The 24434-nt window shown below is 33.0% G+C and overlaps 3 protein-coding genes and 1 pseudogene across 3 annotated transcripts in view; 3 read left to right on the plus strand and 1 right to left on the minus strand.

The window, feature by feature from the left end:
* The first annotated feature begins 1641 nt into the window (after nt 1–1641).
* Nucleotides 1642–3479, plus strand: Slu7 (Pre-mRNA-splicing factor Slu7). The gene has a single exon (XM_018540733.1). It carries the CDS (start codon nt 1742–1744, stop codon nt 3461–3463), a length of 1722 nt encoding a protein of 573 aa, XP_018396235.1. The 5' UTR covers nt 1642–1741; the 3' UTR covers nt 3464–3479.
* A 1239-nt stretch (nt 3480–4718) lies between these two features.
* Nucleotides 4719–5862, minus strand: LOC108774772 (histone-lysine N-methyltransferase SETMAR-like; annotated as a pseudogene).
* Nucleotides 5863–7332: 1470 nt separating this feature from the next.
* Nucleotides 7333–11458, plus strand: put (activin A receptor type 2 punt). Its single transcript, XM_018540745.1, has 9 exons — nt 7333–7381; nt 8422–8612; nt 9004–9175; nt 9275–9411; nt 9503–9882; nt 9997–10183; nt 10253–10390; nt 10875–11006; nt 11261–11458. Exons 1-9 carry the CDS (start codon nt 7333–7335, stop codon nt 11444–11446), a joined length of 1572 nt encoding a protein of 523 aa, XP_018396247.1. The 3' UTR covers nt 11447–11458.
* Nucleotides 11459–18826: 7368 nt separating this feature from the next.
* cpx (synaptic transmission protein complexin) overlaps nt 18827–24434 on the plus strand; it is a 123084-nt gene continuing 117476 nt past the window's right edge. The window contains exon 1 of the mRNA XM_018540550.1: nt 18827–19064. The gene's annotated coding sequence lies outside the window, so the exon portion shown is untranslated. The remainder of the gene's footprint in view (nt 19065–24434) is intronic.

The raw sequence follows: 24434 nt of genomic DNA on the forward strand, positions 1-24434 counted from the left end.
CATTCTTTATTACAAAATAGTTACATATTAGATATTATGTACAATTGTAATACATTATTATATATTTCAGCAATATCGTCGAATCTTTTTAGAACTGCTTCTCTTTTGTACATACAAAATATTAAATTGTTTCTTTGGTTGTCATCTTCCTTGTAGAGTTCTTTTTTACTGTAATTACAACAAATATTACTGCCAATAAAATAATTGTAAACATTATTTTACAAGTATCATATTTTATAAAGATAAAAATAAATGAAAAAATTATGTTACTGACTATAATTATTAATTATAATAGATAAATGCTAATAATGAACATATAAGAGATAGGCCAAACAAAGTATTACAGACTAATATTTTAAGAACTATTAAATAAAAATAAACAATTCAAGTAGCAATTTTCTTGTTACAAATAGACATTTTAAATATACTACAATAGAATTGCGAAATCTTCTTGGATAACTTAAAAATTTCAGATATTCTATTTGTGTCCTGGATAAAGAACCTGAATGTTAAACATATTATACTTACTGTTAGATATATCTGATGATTGTAAAGCATTACAAAGACTCAAAATGACCTCGCCTTCGTGCGTAAGCTCCCATACAGGCAAAGAACCCGATAATCGCTATAGTTAACCCTAAGATCAATGCTAGAGTATCACCGAAATCAAAATTGGAAGCCATTGCGGCATCAAAAATGCCAAATATGACTAATACAAAATACAACCACATTTTTCTTGTAGATAAGTGTGCAGAAATATATCTATAATTGTGTGCAAGATTGACAGTCCTAATTGTCTTTTTGCACTGTCGTTTGTGCGTTGTGTGATTACTATAACTCGGTATCTTCTTTCAAGTCAAGCAAGTTCGTCATCATACAAGGATACATCAGGGTATGGCATCAAACAGTTGCGTGTCAAATCCAATCAAATCACATTCTGATGCTCATCACCGATAATTACGTCTACTTAGCACTTTGTAAACACAAAATGACGGTCAAGCTCGGCAACTTGACAGTCGACGCATGGAGAATTCCTCCATTTTAACAATTTTAAATCTCTCCGCGTTACTTACACTTTCTGCACTCAGTATCTTCACTTTCTCTCTCTCTTTAATGCCGAATATATATTTATCTCGTTTTAAGTACATTTTCAGGAATTTTTTCAAGCAACCAACTTTTAAACTGATTTTTCATGTGCAGCACGCTGCGGCAGCGCAAAATGTCATGTGATACAAATTTTCGAGAACTGATTGGAAGGTGCGTTACAGTGCGTCACCTCACAAGAGATTTTTAACCAATAATAACATTTTGCTGCCGCAGCGTGCTGCGCATGAAAAATCAGCTCTACACCGTTTGTCTCTAGGAAAACTAGTGCTTCAATAGTACTCAGTGCAAAGTGCAATTGAATGCAAATAATCAGTTCATATATTTTTAGTTAATATATAATGTAACCTTTTTAATTATATATCTTTGTTATGACAACAATCTTAAAAGGATTAAATTATTTAATCCTGAAAATATGTAAACCGAATTGCGTTGCAGCCTGTGTGGTTGCAGCAGTTTTTCTAGTGGAAAACGATATTAATAATTTACTAGATTGAGTATACAGAAATCGCAACGCATGTGTCGGCACATCTCGAAGATAGCTGTACCTCGGCTACTGTCAATACAAAACTAACCTAGTAAGGCCTTACCTCGTAAGCAGTACATAAATAAATGTAAATAAACGTGTACGAAAAAAATGGCTAGTTCGTCGGCGAACGTAACGGTGTCGAGCATCTTGAAGAACAAGAGCTCCTTCGACGATGAACCGCGGAAGAAGAGCAGAGAAGACTGGCGAAAGGCCAAGGAACTTGAAGAAGCGAGAAAGGCTGGTACAGCCCCCGCGGCCGTCGACGAGGAGGGCAAAGACATCAATCCGCACATTCCGCAATACATTAGCGCGACACCATGGTACTTCGGTTCTGAGGGTCCCACCCTGAAGCATCAGAGACCACAGCCTGAGAAACAGAAGCAGTACAGCTCGATAGACACTTGGTACAATCGTGGGGTAGATACCTCGCAAACGGTCATCAAGTATCGTAAGGGCGCTTGCGAGAATTGTGGCGCGATGACTCACAAGAGGAAGGATTGTATGGAGAGACCGCGTAAGGTTGGCGCAAAGTACACTAATTTCAAGATAGCATCCGATGAATTTACCCAACCCGAACTGTCTATGGACTACGATGGTAAGAGAGACAGGTGGGCCGGTTACGATCCTTCCGAGCATAGAGCGATTGTCGAAGAGTATCAAAAGATAGAGGAAGCCAAGAGACAGATGCGCGCTGAGAAACTCAATGCAGAAGAAGAGAACGACGAGCAAGACTCGGACAAAGATGAAGATAAATATGTAGACGAAGTGGACATGCCTGGTACAAAGGTCGATTCTAAGCAGCGTATCACTGTGAGGAATCTCCGAATTCGAGAGGACACGGCTAAGTATCTGCGCAATTTAGATCCAAACTCTGCGTATTATGATCCAAAAACCAGATCCATGCGTGACAATCCTTATGCAGGTACGGAACGCGAAGTGGATTTCAAGGGTGAAAATTCAGCTCGTTTCTCAGGAGACACGCAGCAGCATGCTAATGCGCAATTGTTTGCTTGGGACGCACACGAAAAAGGAGTTGATGTACATTTATTGGCTGAGCCTACGAAGCTAGAACTATTGAAGCAGGAATATGACAAGAAACGAGACGAGTTGAAAGACAAGGCACGTGACAGCGTAATCGAGCGTTATGGAGGTGAAGAACATCTTAAAGCACCACCAAAGACCCTATTGTTAGCGCAGACTGAGCATTATGTTGAATATTCGAGGTATGGTAAAATAATTAAAGGACAAGACAGACAAGTGATAAGATCCAAGTACGAAGAGGACGTTTATCCAAATAATCATACATCGATCTGGGGTTCCTACTGGCAAGATGGAAAATGGGCTTACAAGTGCTGTCATTCCTTTATTAAAAATTCCTATTGCACTGGAGAATCAGGGAAAAAAGCAGCAAAAGCAGCGAGCAACGGCATGCCAGATAAAATACCATATAAAGAAGACATGGGGCTAGATAAATCAAATATAATGGATGACAATCATTCCTCCAGCAACGAATCTTTGTCCGAGGATGACACAAGAAACAAAACGGAATTGCAAAGTAAAGCAGCTAAACGAAAATTAAAAAAACAGAAACGAAAAGAAAACCGCAAGAATAAAAAACGGAATAATGCAGAACAAACTGAAGACAAACTGAGAGAAGCATTGAAAAAGGAAGAGGAACATGCAAAACAAGCAGACAGGATGTTACAAATTGATGAGAGAAAACGTCCGTATAACAGCATGTATGAGACAAAGGAATTGACAGCTGAAGAGATAGAAGCATATCAAATGAAACGCAAACGCGATGAAGATCCAATGGCTAATTTTCTTTAAAAATAATATTTTATAAAACAAGATTACATCGATGTTGTATATATGTATATTTATATGTAAAGTTTGCAATATTTATCTTGTATTATGTCACGAAGATACTAGAGATGGTACTTTAATGATATTAATTACATATATATTGATTCAACAATGCTTACAATATTTTAATATATAATTCCTAATTCAATCTTTCCATGTTCAAATCTTCCTGAAAAAATATTTTTTATATATATCAACAGATGTCATTAATTCAGTTAATCAAGTTCTTTGATTGTTTCAGTTTGGTCAAAGTTATGTTTATTTCTGTTAATATAGATTAACTTTAATATCAGTTACTGAGATAGTCGAATTTCTTACAAAAATTCACATGATTATGTATAACATTTTTATATTGAAATTTACAAACAATACTGAAAAATTTATATGAAAAGTTCTGAGAAAATTTTATAATTCTGATGGTAATTGTTTTCTCAGCTTTTTTCATATAATTTTTCAAAATTTATATATAATTTTCAGTTTTTAAAATTTCTGTATAATTTTAAACTTTTTAGAAAATTTCTTAGGTTTTTTTAATTTAAATTTTACAATATTTTAGAGTCCACATATATGAAAAATTCCTAGAAAAAGTATAGAGATATCGTGAATATTTCTGTGTTTCAATTCGTTTAAAAATCCTGAGAAATATTTTTGATAGTTATTGTTCTTTTTTATTTTATTATCCTTTAGTTTCAAATTGTAACACCAGATCCAAAGTTCATGTTACATTTTTTTTTTCAAAATTGTCTCGTTTATCGGTATTTTCCCTTTTAAGCTTTTTATGTTGAATCCATTTTGCTATACATATGAAATGTATTTTAAATAATGTAATTAGTACATGCATGATAAAAAAAGGACCAAATCTAAAATGATTGTGCGTGCAATAAAGATGACAATTACAATGATATAACAATGTTGTAGAATCAAACATATGTATTTAGGGCTACGTTCCAAAATATCCTCTCCGAGGAAGATTTTACTCGAAATATGGCTGCGTTCAGCAGAAAAAAGCAGCTTTGCAACTGTGTAAAATTCTTGAATATGATTGGTTTATACATTTAGATCTAATGAGGAAATAAGGGCAAGACCAATCATATTAAAGAATTTTACAACAGTTGCAAAGCTGTTTTCTCTGCTGAACGCAGCCTTATGAGAGCAGTCAATAAGTTTTTAGAAAAACATAGTAAAACACATTTTTTTTTTGTCGATTAATTTTTATTTCTCAACATAGTCTCCTTTCAGCTCGATACACTTGATCCAACGATTCTCCAACTTTTTCAAGCCGTCTGAATAATATGATTTGTCCAACCCTTCAAAATAAGTCTCTGTTTCGGCGATAAGCTGCTCTCTAGTGGTGAATCTCTTTCCTCCGAACCATTTCTCCAGATTTGGAAACAGGAAATAGTCGCAGGGGGCTAAATCTGGCGAATATGCTGGATGGGGAAGCAATTCGTAACCGAATTCGTTGAATTTGGCCATCGGTGCCGGGCACGTGTGAACCCATGCATTGTCTTGATGGAAGAGCACTTTCCTCTTCGCCAAATGGGGACGTTTTTTCTTTAAAATGTTGTTGAAACGGTCCAATAAGGCTGCGTAGTAATCGCCATTAATCGTTTGCTTCGACGGAAGATAATCAATATGAATTATACCGCGTGCATCCCAAAAAATTGTGGCCATCACCTTTCCGGCCGACTTCACGGTCTTCGCCTTCTTCGGAGCTGGCTCATCCGGTGAAGTGCATTGTTTTGACTGTTCCTTCGGTGTGAAGTAATAGATCCATGTTTCGTCCACGGTAATGAATCGACGCAGAAATTCATCTGGATTATATTGAAACATCTTCAAACATTGTTTTGAAATCGTCACACGGTCGCGCTTATGGTCCACAGTGAGCAAACGCGGCACCCATTTTGCCGATAGCTTTTTCATACCCAATTGTTCGTGCAAAATTGAAATCACTGTGCCATGTGATATGCCTGTGGCCTCAACAAGCTCGCGCACTTTCACTCGTCGATCAGTCAAAACAATATCGTGGACTTTATCGATGATTTCTGGCGTAGTAGCCTCAATTGGACGTCCCGAACGAGGTGCATCATATGTGGATGTACAACCACGTTTAAATTTATTCACCCAATTGTATACAGTCGCAAACGCTGGTGCAGATGTGCTATGAACATTATCTAACTCGGCTTTGATTTCTTTCGGCGTTAAACCTTTTATATGTAGATGTTTGATCACTGCACGAAACTCGTTTCTTTCCATTTTGCAAAAAATACAAAGATTGTTCGCTTCAATCGTCTACAGAAATGAAACCTCTCACGAAATGAATTCCGCTCAAAATTTGACAGTAATCAGTTGAAAGATGCTACTTGTCAAAAAGTAATGCGACATCTGACATGACCCTGCGAGTGCCCTCTGATAGATTTTCTAAGAACTTATTGACTTGCCCTCGTATAGTCTTATATAGTACCCTTGTATAAAGCACACCAATAAATTTGTTGCATCGTATGCTCCAATGGGTGCATTCAGTACGATGCGACGACCGTTCATTGAGCGCTCAGTGAGCTCATTTGGTTGGGCGCATTCAGCAGAAAAGAGCGCTACTAGAGCGCTCGCTGTTATTGGTGCATTCTTCTAGATCATCCAATCAGAATTTTAGCTCTGGAAGAATATACCAATAACAGCGAGCGCTCTAGTAGCGCTCTTTTCTGCTGAATGCGCCCGTTGATTTATATTTTTAGATCTAACGCAATATGCCAATCAAATGCGAGAGCTCACTGAGCTCTCAGTGAGCACTGAGCAGTCGTCATATATTAAATGCACCCAAATGTTCCAACATGCTTCTTGGGCTACGTTCGAAAATATCACTCGAGTATCCCCGTCTTATTCTTGTTTAACATTGAATGAACAATAAGGATGAAAACCTGGGTGATATTTTTGAATTTAACTTTAGTAAACGATTATGCTTCTACGATGCACCCCCATTGGCTATACTGTTTCAATTTCCATCGCGCGGAAACAATTCCGCGTCCAGTGTGCATGATTATATTCATAAGTTAAACTGTGAATTTAAAATTAATTTAAATAGACATTAATCGTTTATGATTGCGCGAGGAGAAAAAATGAGTTTACATAAAATTTCGTATTTTTGCGCTTCAGGAAAAAGTTATAGGATTCTCGCACAGAGAGCATTACGTACGCTGGAGTATCTGAAATATACGATAGTTGGACAACTTCAGATAATATATAATCAATGACCAAGGGAAAAGCGCTAGACTGCCATATTAGAAGCAGACCGTGACTTTAGACATCAAATATCTTCTTTCCCTGAGACCTGAGGCTTTATTCCCACGATCCACGATATGATGTTTCGCTGTGTTATATTTTTGTGTCAATGATAAGTGTACAGTTCGTAGGTGTTCTATACCCAGCATGTCGTTCTGTGCGTCTCACGCGTTTACCGTACGTTTCTTTGAACTCTTACTCCAAAAATGACATCTTTTTCTTAATTTAACTAGGAAACCGCGTGTGAGTTAATTGCGCTGCGAGTGTGTCACATAACGCGCCGAAAGGTAGAAGAAAAGCGGAAGAGAAAAAGAAGGAGTATGTTTTATGTTCGGAAGTTACGAGACTGGCAATGATTTGACGTTTGAAGATGACATAAATCTGTGCAGTGCGTATTTCTGTATAAAGGTGGAAGAGGGAAAACAAAAGAGAGAGACAGAGAGAAAGAGAGGAAGAGAGAGAAAGGAAGAGATGTGTCGGCGGATAAATTACTACAATTTGCTTAATAGCTAATAGACTCAAAATTACTGGTATGCTTTTACGATTCACTCACCATGTCCGTATATGCGACGATACTGCCTCTCATCTTCCTGGGATTATTAGGTAATGTATATATATAGTGATATTTATATATAGTAATATATATATAGTAATATTTCGTTTAAAATTTGTATTTTTCATTTTTCAAAATCTTATTCTCGAAAGATTTAAAGAACCATGAAACTTTTTCAGAGAGTAAGCTAAAGAAGAGAATTTTAGATGATTTTAACTAAACTCCGATTAACTTAATCATTGCTTAATTCAACTAACAAAGTTACTTATTGTATAACTTTTAACTATACAATTTGTATCATTAATCTAAACTTTTTCTCCATGTATTCAATAACAAGAGATTATAATTATTCTATTCATATTAACAAAATATTGTTTTGACAAGTTAAAAACCGATTAAGTTATTTAGAACTTGGTCCAAGTTATTTTTATACATTGTCACTAATTATATTTAAGAGAATGTACGTACCAGCTTCTTTAATTAAAATTAAATCAAATTTGAATAAAGTTGTAATTACAATAATTTTAGGCTTTTGCATTAGATTAATACATTTATAAATGATTATGCTGCCGTCTGTCATATACTTGTGTGTGTGCTTTATATTCTTCAATTACTTCAATATATACTTTATTCTTCAATTCTCTCTATGAATTTCAAACTTATCCAGCAATTTGTTCCTACGTTCAGTTACATCACTGTTTTTGCTTTGTAAATTGTAGACAGATGAATAATAGAAAACAGTTTGCAAACAATTACAGTGGTAGTTTGAGATTTTTTCTGACTATTCAGTTAAACAGTGACCAAGTTCTATATGCTAAACTTTATATAAGTTTGATATATAGGCTAATCGTAGCAACAGCTATAGCAGCTCTATACATATGTACCTTATAAGTGTGAAGTTGTAAATTTGTCTGTGTTTGTGAAGACAAACTTTATCCTCATATACTTTTTAACAGAGAAAATATCATATGATATACCTTAAATAAATTAAATAATTGAAAGAACTGCTTTTTAGATAAATAAAACAGTTAATGTAATTTATTAATTAATGTTAAATACAAAAATGATAAAATTTAATCAATTATTTTAGGATTTACTTCTGCAAAAGATATTAAAGGCTCAGCCTTTTGTGAATTTTACAATGACACCATGTGTGCAGAGAATGAACAAGAATGTTCAGGAAGAGAAGAATGTGTTATGCATGATCCAGATAAACGTAATCATTGTTATGTACTATGGACAATGAACAGTACTACTAAAGAAACAATAATTAAATTAAAGGTTGGTTATTTATCTGATTAATATTATTGATTAATTATATATATGTATACACATATGTACGTATGTATATATATAATATAATTTATTGTAGTCTATTCAAGTCTATTATATGTATAAGTAAATAGAGTAGCTTTTATAAACAGAAAAACATTTTTAAACTAAAATATATTAATAGTTAAATAGAAATATTGAAAAATTTTATATCGTTCTAAATTATTTTGTAATATAAAATATCAACTTTACAACTTGATATAATTTTAACAAATCCTAAGGCCATGAAAGTAAATTACAATTTTCTTTAAATTATATCGCTTCTTTTTATTGAATAGTTGAATTACAGATTTTATTCTTCTTGAATATATTTTCTATACATCTTTTACATTATTTTCAGGGTTGCTTTTTAGATAACAATGATTGTTATGGTAAACCACTTTGTGTAGAGAATAGTATGGAAAGAAAAAATGACTTCTATTTTTGTTGTTGTGAAGGCAATATGTGTAACCAAAACTTCTCTTGGGTTCCACAACCAACCACAAAGCCTACAGAACCATCTGTTATTCACGGTATTGTATTTAAATATGCAGTGTTTATTTTGTATTTGAAAATACATTTGTATCTTTTGCAATACATTTGTAATAACATTTAAATAATTACCTTTTCAGAATTTGAACCTATGCCCAATGCAAAGCAGCAAGCAATAACACTTGCCCTTTTAATAACAATTCCTATACTTCTTACGATTAGTTTGTTTTCATTTTGGTGGCTCTATCGTCGTCGAAAATTGGGCTATTTTAACGAGGTTGTATTTTGAAATTACTACAAAATTTTAAAATGTACTATTTAATTTATGAAAACTTTTATTTATGTAAAAATTTATGTAAATCTTTCAGATACCAACGCTGGAACCAGTGCCGTTGCCACAACCTTCACCTATTCTAGGTTTACGACCAATACAACTTCTTGAGATCAAAGCTCGAGGTCGTTTTGGAGCAGTTTGGAAAGCCCAATTTAAAAACGAGATCGTAGCAGTTAAAGTTTTTCCCATTCAAGATAAGCAATCTTGGCAGACTGAACAAGAGATTTTTAAGCTTGCACATATGGATCACGAGGATATATTACACTTCATAGGTGTCGAAAAGCGTGGAGATAATTTACAAGCTGAATTTTGGTTAATTACGGCGTATCACGAAAAAGGTTCACTGTGTGATTATCTAAAAGCAAACATTGTAACATGGCCTGAGATGTGTAGAATTGCAGAGTCCATGGCAAGGTAACAGTTATAATAATCTGTTAGGAATGAAACAAGATTACATGTAAATTGAATAAAATAATATTTTTACTGAGTTATTGTTCAATCTTTAATAAAAAGATTTTTTATTATCAGAGGTTTAATGCATCTACATGAGGAAATCCCAGCTAATAAGGCAGATGGTTATAAACCAGCTGTAGCTCATAGAGATTTTAAGTCAAAAAACGTTTTACTGAAGGCTGATATGAGTGCTTGTATAGCTGATTTTGGCTTGGCACTTATTTTTCATCCGGGAAAACCTTGCGGTGATACACATGGACAGGTAATGTATAATATATATCTTGCTTTTTAAATTGATGTGAACATAACTGTAATAATTTGTTATTTATAGGTTGGAACGCGAAGATATATGGCGCCCGAAGTTTTAGAAGGAGCAATAAATTTTACTAGAGATTCATTTTTACGAATTGACATGTATGCCTGTGGATTAGTCCTATGGGAGTTAGCTTCAAGATGTACTGTACAAAATGTACGTAATATATATTATATGTAATATATCTTATAGAAAGATGTATTTTTGCTGAACTGTGAGCTCTCAAGACTAGAGCTGCAAATATGGTTTGGATATGTGAATATCAAGGAAATGATTACCTGGATATCTTATATCCGATTTATTATCTGATCCTTCTATTCGGACATCGATATTATCCAGTATGAATTTTTTAACTATTCATTAGAAAAAATTGGGAGAAAACTGAAACATGTCAGACTATAATATGCCAAAATTTACTTTAAAGAATAATGATAAAATGTGACTATACAAGAAATTTTAACGAAATAAAAACTGGGTATTACCTAGTTTCGTATTCTTAAAATATAATTGTGCGCGCATACATGTACGCGACAAATATGCCTCATATGGGACTCTAGCCTTTAAGCACTAGCTTAAGAACATCTCGAATCTTGAGCAATGTCTATGGATTCCGCCCTAATTGTTTTTCTTTCAATATTAGGGACCAATAGGAGAATATCGACTACCATTTGAGGATGAAGTCGGTCTCCATCCTACTCTAGAAGACATGCAAGAAAGCGTTGTCCATAAAAAAGAGAGACCGCTCATTTTAGAAACTTGGCGTAAACATCCAGTAAGTAAAAATGTATAGAAATATCTACTTCAATTCTGTTCACGCGATAGAATTATTATATATTGAAAAATAACTTAGAGATGCATATGTATGTGTATGTGCATATTATGCAAACAAATCCCTTCTATATAAAAACTGCTAGTAGTAGAAAGTATTTTTTTAATGACTGTACAAGAAACAATGTTTTTCACTCTGAAAGTAAAATTGAATATATAGTTTTTTAATGTCTATAATTGAAATGCGTGTTATTTCAGGGATTATCATCGATTTGTGATACAATGGAAGAGTGTTGGGATCACGATGCCGAAGCACGCCTTTCTGCCTCGTGCGTAGTGGAACGAGTTGCTACTCTTGGTAGAGCTCTTGTACTAAATTCAACTACGTTAATTCGTGTTGATAATACCAACGAGATTATTACTACCAAGGAATCTAGTATGTAGTTAGTGTCCATTAATATAGTTTATTTTAATGGCACAACCAATTTTTGTATCATAATTTTGTTATACGTATCAATGAGGAATGTTGAAACAATAGAAAAAAGACAAGCATATATCTCCGATTTTATGTTTTATTATTTGAATAATTATTAATTTCTCCTCTATATAATGCTATACAAGTAATCGTTAGTTACTTATCATGACATTCATCCTAATAAAAATATATCAATTATATATTACAATTATTACATATTTTATCTTTCCCAATGTCTTCTATACATTGGAGACAGATTTATAAACATTAAAAAGATTTATAAAATTGATAAATTTTTAAATGACTAGAAAAATGTGAAGTAAAACAATACGGGCAAAATATTACACAAGTAATTATAAGGTGAATCAGAAAAATTAAATATATAGGTGAGATTATAATTATTTGCTGCCAAATTATATCACTATATTACATGTCATACATAGATCTGTTTTAAAAATGTAAATAAAAAAAACGATGTATCTCATTTTTTACTAACCCTTGCAATAACTTGCAAATATTATGCAAGAAAATGTAAGGCGATATTGCTTCCATTTAACCAACAATTCGTGAATTACATATTTAGAACATTTTATGAAGATATGGTATTGGATTGTTCGCACTGAACTACAAAATAATTATGTAGAAAATCAGTGTTGAGTTTGTGACTACTCTACCCACACAGTAAGATAAAAAAAGATCTGCGGGATTTCTTTAACATATCTTACTGGAAAATCATAGCATTATATTGAGAGCAATCGAGAAGGAGAAAAAGGGAAAAAGGGAGATATATCTGGAGCATACTTTTTAAATATAATACAATATAACCACACTGCCATATGTATATATACATATATATATACATATTCTAGCCGTGTATATATATTTTAAACTATAGCGCCTAAAGTACTCTTAGACTATGTGTTCTCTTTTATGCGGATTATCTTTATAATTTTTATATATTTTTTATCGAAATTTTCTGAATATTCAATATTAGAATACTTCAGAGATATACTTATTATAATGAATATCGCAATTATAAGAAGATCGCAATATATTTCGAATATTCAGAATGATTTTAGTATATCTCGCAGAGATTCCATTGCTGTATGGGTAGATGGCTTCATCCAAATCTAAGTATGGATTTCTATACACATGGCAAATCTTTTCACAGTAAACGTATCTAATTGAATGTTAATTCGATTCAAGTTGATAAAATTTTATGAAAGTTCTACATCTTAAAATTGGAAATAAATTTTGAATATTCAGAAGAAGATAATAGAGTAAATATAGTTTTCATTGATTTTTTAAATAAAAAAAATACAAGTTATATCTTACATACAAGTTAATATCTTTGATATTTTAAACCGATGAGAACAAAAGTATTACGTCGGCCGGGAATCGAACCTGGATTTCTGGCATTCCGTGCGAGATCCGGGTTCGACTCCCGGCCGGGATAATATTTTTCGCAATGAAAAATTAATTATTTATAGATTTTAGTAGGTCATTCAACATTATTAAAATCGATATAAGATGCGTAAACAGCATCAAAAATTGTTAAATTGTTAATCAATTTAACTTGTGATATTACTGCGGTAGTTTATTAGTGTTGCGTTTCAAGTCTGAAAAAATTTCGGCGCGCAATCAAAGATTTACATACGTAATATATAAATTCACTCGCAATTATATAGAAGCACCCGTAATCCAGCTTAGACTGCTGCGGCTTGTTCTTATCGGTTTGAATTCTCGCGGTCCAATAAGAATTGATATCGTTTGACATTTTAATTTAAAAATAATTCATTAGTAAAACAAGTCACCGTTTTTTACTTGTCAATATTTTGAAAAGTATGAATTCTTTATGATAAACACACCAATCTGTGAAAGACTATGTGCGTTTGATGTACGAGGCGCATGATGTATCATTTTATCCTTCTTCAATATTCGATGAACAAAAATAAAATAATATATTATCCACATCATGTGTGAAACGAAACACACTCGTGATGTTCCTTTGTGAGAGGAAACGCTAGAGCAAATGCTTTATAATCATTTAACACAGCGAGAACTTTCCTTTTCGATCACTTTTGTTATTTTTTGTTAAACTTTATTATTTTATTTTATTAAATTATTGTAATTAAACTTACAATTTATAAACGAATTTCCTACAAGAATCTATTTACAGATACGTAATTTTAAAGTCCGATTAATTTAATCGATGATTAATAAGAAATATCTTTCTGTAGTATTTTGTTGACATATAATTTTTTTGTTGTTTGATACGAAGAGGAAAAAATAAATATTCTATTCTGGATATTTATGGTTAATCTAATCATAGATTATATCAATCGGAATTTGCTTAAAACTCTTATTGTAGCAATCGGTTTCTATATTTCACACTTTTTCTGTACTTTAAAATAACTTTCAAGCGATTTTGTACATTCAAATTTTCTTGTAAATTATTATATCACAAAAATTATTTGAGATGTTATAAGTGAGGTCGTTTAAAAATGAAATCAAGAACACTTCATATTTTGACGATACTTGACACTTAATTAAATAAACGCGTAACGAGATAGAGAAAAGGTGAAGAAATTACACTATAAAAGAATTATGTAAAATCGTGAACGTAAGTGTAAAATTTGGAAATGTTATTATTTGGAAATAATTATATATAATATATAATTTTTATACGTTATATATATATATATAATTTACTTGTTCACGTAATTTTACATACTTTTCTTTTACAGAATAGAGAGGGCTTGGATACATTAGCTCATTTGGAACTGCCCTTATTCATCAGAATAAAGGGTATATTAATATTTTGAGATCAGTTTTTTATCTTGTATATTTATACGAATTTTATCGGTTTATTATTAGAAATTTTAAATAAATGTTTATAAGGAATTCGATTAAAAATATAATATATTTTATAGGCGAGACTACGCTGATCTGTTTAAAAATTGGGATAGAAGTTTGTATTAAAACGGAGTATTTATTTTCATCTACACATTATCAATGTTCTTCGGACCAATAGATTTTTATTTGACATATGACTTGTATCTTTAAATGTTCGAGGAATAGTTACTGACACTTAAAACGCGCACAATGTAGATGCATACGTAATATGTGCCACACTAACATTCCTCATTGATTGTTGGAACCATGCAGTAACTTATCCTAATTGCAAAGTATGCCAAATAAAATTCAGCGAAGCATTTTTCCTGTAAAGCCACATCACGTATATCATTATAAAATGAATGATGTAATCTTATTATCGGGACTTGAACGTTAGCATTACTTATACCCGAGACGAAGATTGAGAAAATGATTGTTGAGTAACGAGTACAATAAAGTGCTTTAAATGTGATAAATTTTTTGGGGATTTAACGGCACATTGATTTGAAATAGCGATGGTGCTTAACCAGAATGTAAGTGATGTGCAGTCGATCCCATCTGGTTACTTCTCAGGCATAAATAATGGTAAAGTCTGGACCCTGTTTATTACAAAGTACCTGGTAGATACAATCGAATTAATAGATTGAAATTTATTAAGATTTTTTGCACGAGAGAGAAGATGTAAGCATCTTAATTTTAATTTAAATTTTATAAAATGCTACATTATTAAGTGTAAAATTACTTTACAAAGTAGAACACTAATCATGAATTTTACGTGGCTCTAATATATTTTTCACCTTATATCCTTACTAATATACCATATATTTTATTTTATCAAAGCGATCAGCTTAATGTTATATTTAATATAAATATAGACTGTCGAATGCGTTTTGTTTATGAGTAGAGATAATTAATACGTATATAATGCGATATAACTAAGATAATGTAGAATGTAAATTATTCATATTTACTAGCGGCATGTATGTCGCAATTTATCGAAAGGAGCAATGAAATAAGTGTTTTTATTCTAGAACCCAAAACGACAATTTCAATATATAAATCTACTAAAAAAACATTGAAATACTTGTAGCCTTGTTTTACTGCTCTTGTATGAATACGTTTATTATATATTGATAAAAAAATATAAGTAATCGCAGTAAATCGATGCTTTTATATATTTTATTCGAAAGTATATAAAATATTTAAATAATTAGTTTCTCAATACTTGAGTAGGTAATGTTTCTCAATATTATTTAAATTATTTTTTAAATCGAGGATTTTAAATCCCCGGTAATATCGGAAACATGATAGCGTTAGATATTATATGGTGCTATCATCTCTTATTTCCAAATATCTGAAATTTAATACTGTTTACCATTCGTTGACGGTTGTTTGGACTGCAGTTAGTAATTTAGTAGTTATAATAATCCTGATAAATCTGAGGTAGCAGAATTCGTTTTCATTTTCAACCTCGTAATCTTATTCGAAATCCATTTTAATAATTATATATATTATAATTTTTCGGCTTACATAATAAAAAAAGAAAGGAATTATTTGAAAGATCAGATAGTTAGCATTAAAATACCTTTTTTTTTTTAATGTTCGACAACATTGTATATTTGTTTGTTCATATTTATAAATTCCACTAGAAATAGTTTTGAACTTTATATATCCAGATCTTTCTCAGCCAACAATTAAATTGCATATTTATGTTTTAATTAATTCGTATAAAATACAAATGGCAAATTAATATTAGGACAGAATATATATATATGTATATACGATGGTAATACAGTCGTATATAATTTTAAAATGCTTTTCGCAATGCTTGTTAAACTTAATCTTCTTTTCTAATATTGACCTTTTTTTTCTTTCTACTCCCTAATATAGTTTTTCACAATCCGTAGGTCATGTATCAAAAGTATTTTTGAAACAAAAGATCAGTGGAATTGCCTCATTAGGGAGAAACATTGACCTTTCAAAATTGAATTCTTCAGATGATTCCATAATGGTGAAACTGTTGTCAAAATAGGTGGAGACATGCATTCTGTATTTCAGATTGTATTAACTGCAATTAGTTACAATTAATTGCTTTTATATTATTACGTAAATTACGTAAAAGAAGGTTTTACTGGAAATATATTTGTCTCGGAATACGATATTCAAATGATATATTATAAAAGTTTTAAAGAAGACTGAAAATCCATTTAAGACGACATGTAAAATGAGCACCATTTTATCACGGAACAAAGAGGGACCAATATATACATTAATCGTGTAAAATTGACAAATGATTCGAATAATCGGCAAACATAGAACATTGATAAAGAAATCGTTCAATAAATCCTAAAGAAAAATATAAGAAATTAAGATATATGAGATTTGTTCGCGTCTTATCGCGCACAGGACTTTTTTCCAGCTTTTTGAGAAACAAATTCCAGCGTGGTAACATCCAGTTTATTGGCTAGATTTAGTACCGGTCGATCGTTTCCTCTTTCTCAAAATCAGATTATGCTCGAAAGAGAAGCGTTTTGAGGATATTGAAGTCAGTCGTACTAGTACAACCAATGAATTGGAAGATGAGTTTCGAAGAGAGTTCTCTCTCTCTCTCTCTCTCTCTCTCTAGGACGTTTTTTTTCTTCTCTAAGCACTTTACCATCGTTCACTTTTTCGTGAAAATTATGAAACATAAAAATAAACTTTTTATTGTTTTGTTGTTTTTTAATTAAGAACCGGTTCGACAGTTTTACAGCTGTACTATACAGCATGTTTCTGAACTTTAACCTTTAGTGAAAAGTAGATTTTTAATAAAAAATTTTTATTAAAAAAATAGATATAAATTTTTTCGTATAAAATTTGATTTCCAAGAGAATTGGTTTTAATAATCGGAAGTTTAATCACATTACTTTTAACTATAATCTTTTTTTAATCTTGTGTGATTCATTGTGTGACGAAATTGTCCCAACAGCTGTTAACATATAAATAAATGAAAGCAGATGTAACACTTTATTCAATAAAATAAAATAATTTTAAGTTATAAAAAAAGTTATGTAAAACATCGAGATCACTTTTATATTTTTAATAGAATATTTTTACATCTTTTGATAGTCGCTGATTAAATATAGATTTATTAATGAATAAATAAAATAAAATTCTTAGAAGTCATTCTAGAATTAAATGAAATACGAATATATTATTAGTTTTTTAATCTTTGAATTAATTTTTGTTGAAAACAAAATACAAAAATGTATTTCATATTTTAGATTTATTTTTTCGTAAAGGAAGAGAAAGGAATCAGTCAGTCCGTAGATGCTTTGTATATGCAATATATGCAGCTGTCAGCAATGTTCAAGGCAAAGCAACTATTATAGATGTACAGAATGCGAGGAAATTATACAATTTCCGGTCACATGGGAAGGGTTTCAACCCTTCGCTGTTTTGCATCTGGTGCATCCGCGGTAAGCAACGTGTGTTTGACGTTCATCCAGTCGTCCGTCGACGTAAGCAGTAAAATCCAATACGATCTGACCAGTCGACAGATAACACGCTTTGATCTGGAGGGATGTTTCGAAATTGGTAGACGAGATAAAGTTCAGGTTTGCGCGATAAAAATAAAGAAGTTCGAACAAATGTTGATATTCTAGACCCCAGTAACATTGCTCTAATCTGAAACATCTTTGAGATGGTTTCGTTTAATTAAATTATGCACGAGAGGACATGTATTTATAACTTTAAATGCATACATATACAGTGTATACATACAGAGAGACGGGAAGAGACAAAGAAGAAGACTGAAGGATACGAAAATGAGAAGAGAGGCGTGGCGGTGGGCGGTAAGGGAGACTGAACAGAGGGTTAGTGACGGCGAGGGGAGAAAGACGAGAGTGGCGCAAGAAGGGTACAGAGGGAAGAAAGAAAGAGGGATGGAGGCCGAAAATGATCGCGATTTTAGGGGAATAAAAGCGGCACGTTTACGCTCTGCACTCCGCCTTTTTCTCTGTTCGCATCATCGGATTCTCTCTTCCATCCCTAATCCTTGGCCACACCGCGACGATCGTGACAGTGGTGATAGTGGTGGTGGTGGCGGCGGCGGTGGTAGTAGCAGTGGTGGTGATGGTGGTGGTAGTGGTGGTGGGTGGTATGTCTTACCGCAACCTCGCCTCTATCTCCGCTCATCCTTGTCCCTCCGCCGACGAGGCGACCAATCCCCACTCCACACCCCTCTCTTAACGGGCTCTTCCCATACCACCCTTGGCGGATCAATGATGATTCCAGCACCCCCCGTTGTGTGGCGCTAACGTCGCCTAAGCGCCGCTCAGTCCGAATTCAGGGTTCACTCAGTCCACGAACGTTTGCCACGAGACTTCGATCTCTCACACCGCATCGCACACGCTGTCTCTGTCTCTCTTTCTCTCTCTCTATTCACCCGCCTCGTATCTCTCTCTCTTTCTCTCGCTCACACTCTCTCTCTGTCTTTTTCTCCACTTTTTTCCTCTTTTCCCGCTTGGCGGACAGAGAGCCAAACTCCGGTGACCGGGGAGGCGCGCGTAGTAACCGTGCATCGGTCTACGTCAACGGAAGTCTTGCCGTAGTACCCTCGTGCTTTCGGTTACTTCGACCCATATTACCGTCGTGCTGCGACCCCCGTTCGTCCGCTTCGACCGGCTGCGGATCTACCTGCGGCGCAGCGAGGTGAGTGGGCGACCTATCGCACGTCTACCTTTACGTCGGTTTCTCTACCACCGAATGCGAACCTCAAATTTGCCTGCCAAATTCGCGCAAATTTTCAGACACGTCTGAAGTTATGCAAAAGTTTCGAATACTTCTTATGCCAAGTTTGCGCTTCCTCAATTTTTATTCCTTTTATATTTGAAAATTCTTTTTCCCTTTTGCAAATAATTACAATTCTGAGATTTACATGTTGCACTTTATTAAAATAGCTGTAAGTTTTCTTTATATATATATATATATATATATAATAGAAAATTAAAATTACTCCGTATTCTCGGAATTGCGATAGCACACTTATTTATTTAGATTTATTAAGATTTTACACAGAAATTTATAGACATAAATAGTATTCATTTTTTAAATATATAACTTCAAAAGATTCTCATCAATTAAACTTGCATGAGTTTTCGATATTGATTAGATTAACGATTATAATGCACAAATTTTAAACAACTCTGATAAAAATTTAATTTAGATTTGTAAAAATTTAGATTGAACCTGTACATTACGAGAATACATTAAAATACGGATTACATTAAACTTTTAATTTTGAATAGCGAGAGAATGTTAAATGTACGTCGATTAACACAGACATAATATTATTATACTCATAATGTTATAACACGAAAGTAATGTAGCGAGGTACAGCTCTAAAGAACTCTTTGTAAGAAGATTTTATCTTTTTTAACTAAACCCCGCAGATAAAACTAAATCAGATCTAGTTCATCCACAAAAGATCATTCTCATGCTTTTAAAAAGAAATAAGTCGTATGTTATAGATTTTATGTTATTTTTTATATAAGCCGCTTGAGACGAAAACCGATTTATTTGACCTCCGATGACGATGAGAAAATATTGTAGTACATCTGTACTACAAGTAATAATTAACGTTGTACTTGTACAATTTAGAATCTAATGAGAATTATTTCGTTATTTCAAGAAAATAATAACGAACAATATGTTGACTACTATTATTATACGTAATAATAAATTGATATTATATGATTATTGCAAAGCTACCTACGTTAATTTCTTTGAAAGATAGAACGTGATTATTGACTGATCTGCTTTTGTAGCGCGCGGAAGTTTTTTTTTTTCTATGTCGATAATACAAATGAGATTTATTTTACTGTATTTTGTCAAGTTTCAATGAATATTGATTAAATATCTGTTCTGCAGCAAAACCGGCATATAAAAAAAATTTAATTCACTGGAATTCTCGTTCCTGTGGTTTGCCTCATAAGGTGCTGTCATCTATTGGCAGGGGCGTCCACTTAAATAAATATTCACTAATATATCCAACATAAATCCTATTTGAGCTGATTCTGTACAGCAGATTATTTATTGTGTTGCGAGAAAAAAGGAGAGGAACTTTATAATACAGAAATATAATATATCTTCCTAAAAACTATCAAAACAAAACGGTTTTGATATTTTAAATCGTTTTATCTCTCACTAACATGTGAAATAGAAAAGTTATAAAATAAAAAATTAAAGTGAGATTTTATTTATTTAAAAAAATACGATTAATTACGAAGAGCATTTATTATTTATTACGTTTTGAGGTATATTTTTAAAACTTTTCTAAATTCATCCGATCTAAGAAACGTATAGAGCCTAAATTTTTGAATTCCATTATACGGAAAATTACGAGATTTCGGTAGTTTCTTATGATGTTCCTCCTAGCTTATCCTCTGTAGAATTGTATTACAGAATATATACCGAATTATATATTATACTGCTTACGTTGTCAACACGCAACTACTCGAAGCCATGGCTGGGTGAAAGAGGCATCATGTAGGTACACGTAAACATAGCGGCTTTGTGCGCCGGTAAGAACGCGCCGCAAAGTCCTCGACGAAAATTCGCTCCCGCGAGGATTCTGTTCATCTCAGAATCCCTCGCCGGCGAAACTTTATTCACTAACCGAATAACTGTTGCGACCAGGGCCGATCAATAGTGAAACCGTTTCGGTAAACAGCGAAAAATTCCGTATTTCTGTATTGAGAGATTGACTGTGTCTTGCCGGGGATGGAAATCGACTTTTTACTTTTCTTGCATACATGAAAAGAGATCCGCTCAAGTGAAACCTTGATACGCTTGTTGTATGCAGAACGTTGTACTTAAAACGCTTGCTTATTTCTCGTAGCATATATTTTTTCATTGATTTTATCGAATATATTTTCTTAATAAAAGTTTGCTGAAAGGTTAGATTCGCAATAAAAGAAACTCTCTCTTTATCGCGCTGTACGTTGACTTTGTAAAAATTACTACCCTTTATATTATGTGTTTCGCCGTTAGCGAGATGTGAAATTCTGTGAGAGAAACTCGCAGATGCATTGTTAAATACATAAAATAGGTATGTGTGTGCATGTTGATGAGTGGATGCGAAGACAAGTAAATCTCGCGGTTCACTCGTAGACTGCTAAATTACTACTCGGATTAATCTGCGTATGAACTGATTGTGTACATTGACATGCACTATGGAGAGATGTAGCATTTCATAAAGTTGCGTATCCATTATTTGTATTTTCGTAGGAAGCAAATGATAGTTTCGTCGAAGAATGAAAAAATGACAAAAAAACAAAGCGCGAAATGTAGAAAGGATTTCTTTGTATTCGTAAGAATGGGCACACGTTTAATTTTTGTTTCGCACGAAATGCTCGGTTATGTAATTCTACAAAGAGCAGAATTTATGGAAAAATCTAGTTTTGCTGAAACGTTTATTTTAAAAAGATGTGGTTTGTGAATTTTTTAAGCTACAACGTACAGCTTGAACAAACTACGATTCTTTTTGTTTTTTTAAAAAGTAACTATTATTATTTCATGTATTATATAGAGACTGCTTCAGAAAGCAGAATTGTTAATAATTAATAATTATATGATACTAAATAGAAAATATTTCTTACAATTTTCAAGCTTATTTATCAAAGATTTTTTTTTAAACCTATCGGCTTATTGATTAATCAGGTCGTAATTATAGGTTGTGCAGTAAGATAATAAAATTTCAATATTTTTAACATATTCCATACGTTACACAATACGGTAATTATTGGTTATTCTATACGGTACACGATGCTGTGTATGACAAGGGTGTTTATATTAAATATATAAATTTTATATTAAATATATAATATATAATTTATTTCTAAACACATCCCACTGTCGTCTACGTCCTAGATTTTTTGCGGAGAAGAGAAATGTCTCGCGTGAATCCCTGAATTGTGGTGGTCCTCCTGAACTGTCATCCTGCTGGCCGCTTTCAAGCCATTTCCCCGTTTTTGCACATTATAACGTGTGAAAAAGAGAGAATTACAGAAATGGAGAAGTAGAGATGGATGAAGATTATGTCCACACGATTCATTCGACCATGTGATTTATTATAGCCTTGTTTTTTTTTTTACGCGATCAATCCTAATCTCGTAATCAATCAGCAATTCGAAAAGTCACGGGGTTCGGCGAGAGTTGATATTGCGATAGCCTAGAAGTCGATCTTTACAGAGAAACTAAAACGAGCGATAAGTCGCCTTATCCTTCCGCGTCATATATAGGTATGTTGCAGAATTCTCTACCCCTCCTATATTCCCTGAGGTATTTCATTCCATTGCTTCGTATACGCACCGGTTTACTGGCGAAATTGGACCAAGAATGAGAGGCAACCCTTTCGTGCTAGAGTTCGTAAAAACCGTCTCTTGAGAATTAAACCTTCTTTTGTCCAATAATGACTCTATTAATTGCAACATATAGAAGTTTCTGCGCGTACAAAACTTTTTCGAAGAACTTTAAACAACGATATTGGTATCTTTAACAATGGGCACTACTTTAATAAATATAAAGATGTTATAATTACTACGATATATGTTTTGATATAAATTATTTTTAATGTATATAGAAATTGGTACACAAACGTATCTGAGAAAGCTGAAATAATTATGTGCAATCATGGAAAAAAGGATAATTTTATAATAAAGCATTTCTCATATTTGCTAATTATCTATATATATAGATATTATAATTATAATATATGAAGTTTGTGACGATTAGTAATAGCATATAATATTAATTAACATTTGACATCTCTATTGCAAAATCATGATCATTATGTATATAACGTTTGTTCACAAAGTTATAATTTCACAAAGAGTAATGATACGTCGGATAAATCCCACGTGTCGCGCTAAATAGCCTATTAACGATAAATGGATATATCCTTTAGACAGTGCACTATTTTAATGGAATCGCGCGACGTTAATTAATATTCTACTCCTGCTAAAATCTGCTCCTCCGAAGGCTGCTCGCGTATCTATCAGCAAATTGTATTTTAGCATCTATTAGCGATGCCCTGCAACATCGTACAGCCGACTCGACACCAGTATCTGGATATTACGACGAAAAGCGAGACGAGTGTATGCGAAAGGTAACAAAGGATCGCTGGTGAGCAGAAAATGTAGTTACTAACTACAGCAAAAGCGATTTAATGCTCCTGACGTATCGCAGTAAATTAAGTACAGCGTGTCCATAAAACTGATATACTTCTGTGGAGTAACTTAAGGAGCATCTCAAAAAGAAAGAATCATTATGAAGAAAATTAGAGAATTTATTATGAAAAAAAAAAGTATATTTAATTTAAATCGAATTAATTTTCTACGTGCTGGGCAATTGTCCAGCTGTAATAATTCAGATACCCTTCTCTATCCTTTATCTTCGCAGAGTTGCAATCTTAGGAGAGAAGGTGTTCCGTGACTGACTATTTCACAATATGTTATCTATGAAATCCATTTCTTATTTCAATCGTGATCTCTTTTTTTATTAATATATTGTGCCATGTCCATTCTTCGATTATTGCACAGTAGAACGAGGAGGAAGAGAGCGAGGATGCGTTTGAACGGAAGGGAATTTCAAAACCGATCTGGTCTCTTGCGACGCTGGTAGGTTCAACACAGCAAGTAGTACACACATCGGAAAATTGTATAGCGAAGGAATTACGTGAGTGAAAAATTGATCGGAGGTTTGACAGCGTAGCTCGTCTTCCCGTGGGACCAGCCAGTCTTGTTCTATCTATTCTTCCATCTCGTGCATATCCCGTACTCGGTCATACGGAGATCTCTTGAGGAAGGAGGAGATACAACTGCAATAAAGGGAAATACTTTCAATACTTCCTATCTGAGCACGTAACCTGGAGGCATATGTGCCCAAGTAAATATATATATATATATATATATATATTTATCATATAGTATAGATGTATAAATCAAGCGCTATATTAGTTACGAAACATTATATAAGTATAATGTAATCTCTCTCTCTCTCTCTCTCTCTCTCTCTCTCTCT

The sequence above is a fragment of the Cyphomyrmex costatus genome, unplaced genomic scaffold, assembly GCF_001594065.2.
Source record: "Cyphomyrmex costatus isolate MS0001 unplaced genomic scaffold, Ccosl1.0 scaffold1053, whole genome shotgun sequence".
Classification (NCBI taxonomy): Eukaryota; Metazoa; Arthropoda; class Insecta; order Hymenoptera; family Formicidae; genus Cyphomyrmex; species Cyphomyrmex costatus.

Excerpts from the sequence above, each read along its gene's own strand:
- Slu7 (XM_018540733.1), top strand. The coding sequence starts at position 1,742 with ATGGCTAGTTCGTCGGCGAACGTAACGGTGTCGAGCATCTTGAAGAAC.
- put (XM_018540745.1), top strand. The coding sequence starts at position 7,333 with ATGTCCGTATATGCGACGATACTGCCTCTCATCTTCCTGGGATTATTA. Across the intron at positions 9,176-9,274 it reads AGAACCATCTGTTATTCACG|AATTTGAACCTATGCCCAAT; the intron begins GTATTGTATTTA and ends TTACCTTTTCAG. Across the intron at positions 9,412-9,502 it reads AATTGGGCTATTTTAACGAG|ATACCAACGCTGGAACCAGT; the intron begins GTTGTATTTTGA and ends TAAATCTTTCAG.